The following is a 3377-nucleotide window of genomic DNA, read 5'->3' on the forward strand; positions in this document are numbered from 1 at the left end:
TGAATGATGGAGTCTCGGTAGTTTCGTGTTTCTTTTCATGCCCCCGCCCGGCCCGGCCCGCCCACCCCCCGAAAAGATTTATTAAACTTTATAGTCTATCTGGGTGCGCTGGGTGCTTTGACAATAAATGATTTATTTTCTGCAACGCAGCCGCAGTTACTCCGTGGGACCGCGGGGACGGCCCCTCCGTGCACCCCCGCCTCGCTCCGCGCCCCTCCGCACCTCCGTCCCTTCCTTTCCTTTCCCTTTTCTCCATTCCTCCCTTTCTTCTTTTTCTCTCCCTTACCCCCTCTTTTTTTTTCTCCTTCTTTCTTTCTTTTTCTCTTATTTTTCTTTCCCTTCTCATTCTTTCCTACGCTGTTCCCCCACTCCCTTTCTACTCTTTACACGCTCTCCTCCTCTTTTTATTCCTTCTTTTCCCCTTTCCCTTTTCCATGTTTCCCTTTCTCCTCTTTCCCCCTTCTCCTTTTCACTTCTGCCCGTTTTCCACTCTTTTTCCTTTTTCCTTCCCCTTTCTCCTTTCCCTTTTTTCCTTTCTGTTTCCCCCCTTTTCCCTTTCCCTTTTCCGTTTCTCCTTTCCCTTTCCCTTGTTTCCCCTTTTGCCCTTTCCATTTTCCCATTGCATTTTCCCTTGTCCTTTTCCCTTTCCTTTTTTTCCCCCTTTCCCCATTCCTTTTCCCCCCTTTCCCCATTCCTTTTTCCCCCTTTTTTTCCCACTTTTCCCATTCCATTTTCCTATTCAGTTTTCCTTTCTTTTTCGCTTTTCCCATTCCCTTTTCCCATTCATTTTTCCCATTTTTCGCTTTTATCATCCCTTTTCCAATTCAATTTTCTTTTTCGCTTTTCCCATTCAATTTTGTTTCTTTTTCGCTTTTCCCGTTCCCTTTTCCCATCCCATTATCCCCTTTTATTACTCTTTTCCCATTCAATTTTCCTTTTCTTTCATTTTTCCCATTCCATTTTCCCTTTCTTTCATTTTTCCCATTCCATTTTCCCTTTTTTCACCTTTCCCTTTTCCTCTCCAATTTTCTTTTCCCCTTTACCTATTCCATTTTTTCCCCCTTCTTCCCTTTTCCCATTCCCGTTTCCCATTTTCAATTTTCCCTTTTTCTCTTTTTCCCATTCCCTTTCCCCTCACCCCCCTTACCCCACACCGTACCCCGTTTCCGGCTCAGTGCCTCTCCCCGGCCGATGCCACCCGGAGTCCCGCAGCGCTCCCGGTCCCACACACGGTTCAGGGGGCGCTGGGGCTCAGCCTCCGGGGGCGACCGTGCCCGTGTCTCTGAGGGAGGGGGGGATGCTGGGAGCGGTGGGGCCCACACCATGCCCCCCTCACCAGTCCTGAGGAGCGCGTGTCGCTGGGGGGAAGATGGGGGGTGAGATCAGTAAGGGGGACATGGATGGGAGGTGGGTGCTGCCGTAGAGCTGCCACGGTCCCGGGGGCAGTGTTGGGCACTGTGTATCCCGGTGGGGGGGGGGGTGGAGGAGGGGTGGGGAGGCCGTCTGCAGCGCAGTGCGTTTGGGGCTCTGAGTACTCCTCTATTTATTTATTTTTTTCCCCTATTTTCCCTCTCTCTTCTTTTTTTTTTTTTGCCTGTAGACTGAATTTCTATTCTGGTTACTCTTTTTTTTTTTTTCCCTCCTCTCCTTCTTCTTTCTTTATTTCTTCTTTCTTTGCCTTCTTCTTCGTTTCTTTTTTTTCCCCCTCTTCTTCCCCCCCCCCCCCCCCCCTTTTTTTTTTCTTCCTCTTCCCCCTCCATACAGTTCATTCCGTATTCACATCACCTCCATTCCCCCCCGGGGAAACCTGCAATACCCCCATTCCCTCACTCCCTCCACATCCCCCAGAGTAGCACTTCGCAATGAGAGTCCCCCCGCTTCCCCCCACCCCGAACGAGCCGTCCACCCCAAACTTCTCACCCTGACCCCCCCCCTCACTCACACACCTGCACTTCATTACACTTTAATCACCACCAGTGCTTCATTGCATCCTAATGAGGGTAGCTCCGCCCAGACCGAGGGCACTCCCAATGTTCGGGGGCTTCAGGGGGTGTTTTGAGGGGAGTTTAAGGGATTTTGATGGGAGGTTTAGGGGTTTGGGGGTTTTAGGCTTTGGGCTCCGTCCGAGCCCGCGCACGGGCGTGCACTGCCATCTAGTGGGACTGCGGCAGCTCAGCCTTGGGCATCCCCTGGCGCTCAGGTGGAGACGCTCCCGGGTTGGGAGGGCAGACAGCTTTGCTGGGAAGGTGCAGTGTTCTAAGCTTTGTGGGTTTTTTTTTTTTTTTTTGTTTCTTTTGTTGTTGTCCCCCCCCACCCCCTTTTTGAATTCCCTGCTTTGGGGCCGAAATCATGGCGACTCACTTGCTGAGGGGGAAATCCCTGCAGAGCTTCCAGCAATCACTGCGATGCTCTGACAGCCACTGGGAAATGTGTCTAGTGTGCAGCAGGGGCTCCTTTGCACTTTCAGGACTGCTGGAACGTTTATTTCCAAATGTAAGCACTGCTCTGGGGCTGCTTGGGGCTCTGTCCTTGTCCAGGTCCATCGGGGTCACTGTGCCTCGTTGAAGTCCCGATAGTGGCATAGCTGTGGGATGTGGTGCCATGCCTCATTGCCCCCAGTGCATTAGGATCACCAGGGATGGGGCTTGTGAGGATGGGACCCCCAGGAATGGGATAGAGAAGTGACCCCTAGGGATGGGGGACGCAAAGATGGAGCCCACAGGGATGAAGTCCTCAGGGATGGGTCACGCAGGGACAGGGTCCATAGGAATACTTTCTGTCTGCTGGCAGTTTGCTCTGTAACCAAGCCCTGAATAATTCAGGCAGCAGCAGCACTTCAGCTGCAGCCTTCAGAGGCCGCTGCTGTGTGTGTATAAGGGCTGCAACTGCCACAGGCAATTAAATTGGATTATTGCAGGAAGTGGGCTATTAGAGTTTGTTATTTATTTAGAATCAAGCCGCCTTCTTCTATCCTTTTTATTTTTTTTTCCCTCCCTGCTGCATGGACCTCACAAGGGTAAATCATCCTCCAGGCCGCAGACTCCCCAAGAGGAAGCACCAAACCTCCCAGCCCCCCATCCCATTGCAGGTGAGAGGAAGGAATGGGTCTCACTGGGCTGAGCACTGCAACAGCAAAAAAAGAAGAGGCTTCTGAGCACCCTGACCCTCCCACAGGTATGGTCTCTATATATAGAGGCAGCTCTACTTATACACATATAGAGAAGGATGTATCATGTGTGTCTGTGTATCTGCCTGTTTATATATTTATAAGTGTATATATATATATTTATGATTCTATTTATAGACATGAGTATATATATAGATACGGATGCAGGACCGTGCGTGCCACCCTGAAGCATGTGTTGTTCCCCCCCCCC

At 50.9% G+C, this 3377-nt stretch overlaps 1 protein-coding gene across 1 annotated transcript in view; it reads left to right on the top strand.

The window, feature by feature from the left end:
- Positions 2107–3377, top strand: part of FGF5 (fibroblast growth factor 5) — a 6100-nt gene continuing 4829 nt past the window's right edge. Inside the window, exons 1-2 of the mRNA XM_021395961.1 lie at positions 2107–2246; positions 3033–3174. Coding sequence (XP_021251636.1) covers positions 3102–3174 — 73 coding nt within the window. The 5' untranslated portion in view covers positions 2107–2246; positions 3033–3101. The remainder of the gene's footprint in view (positions 2247–3032; positions 3175–3377) is intronic.

This window comes from Numida meleagris, chromosome 4 (genome assembly GCF_002078875.1).
Source record: "Numida meleagris isolate 19003 breed g44 Domestic line chromosome 4, NumMel1.0, whole genome shotgun sequence".
NCBI classification, from domain to species: domain Eukaryota; kingdom Metazoa; phylum Chordata; class Aves; order Galliformes; family Numididae; genus Numida; species Numida meleagris.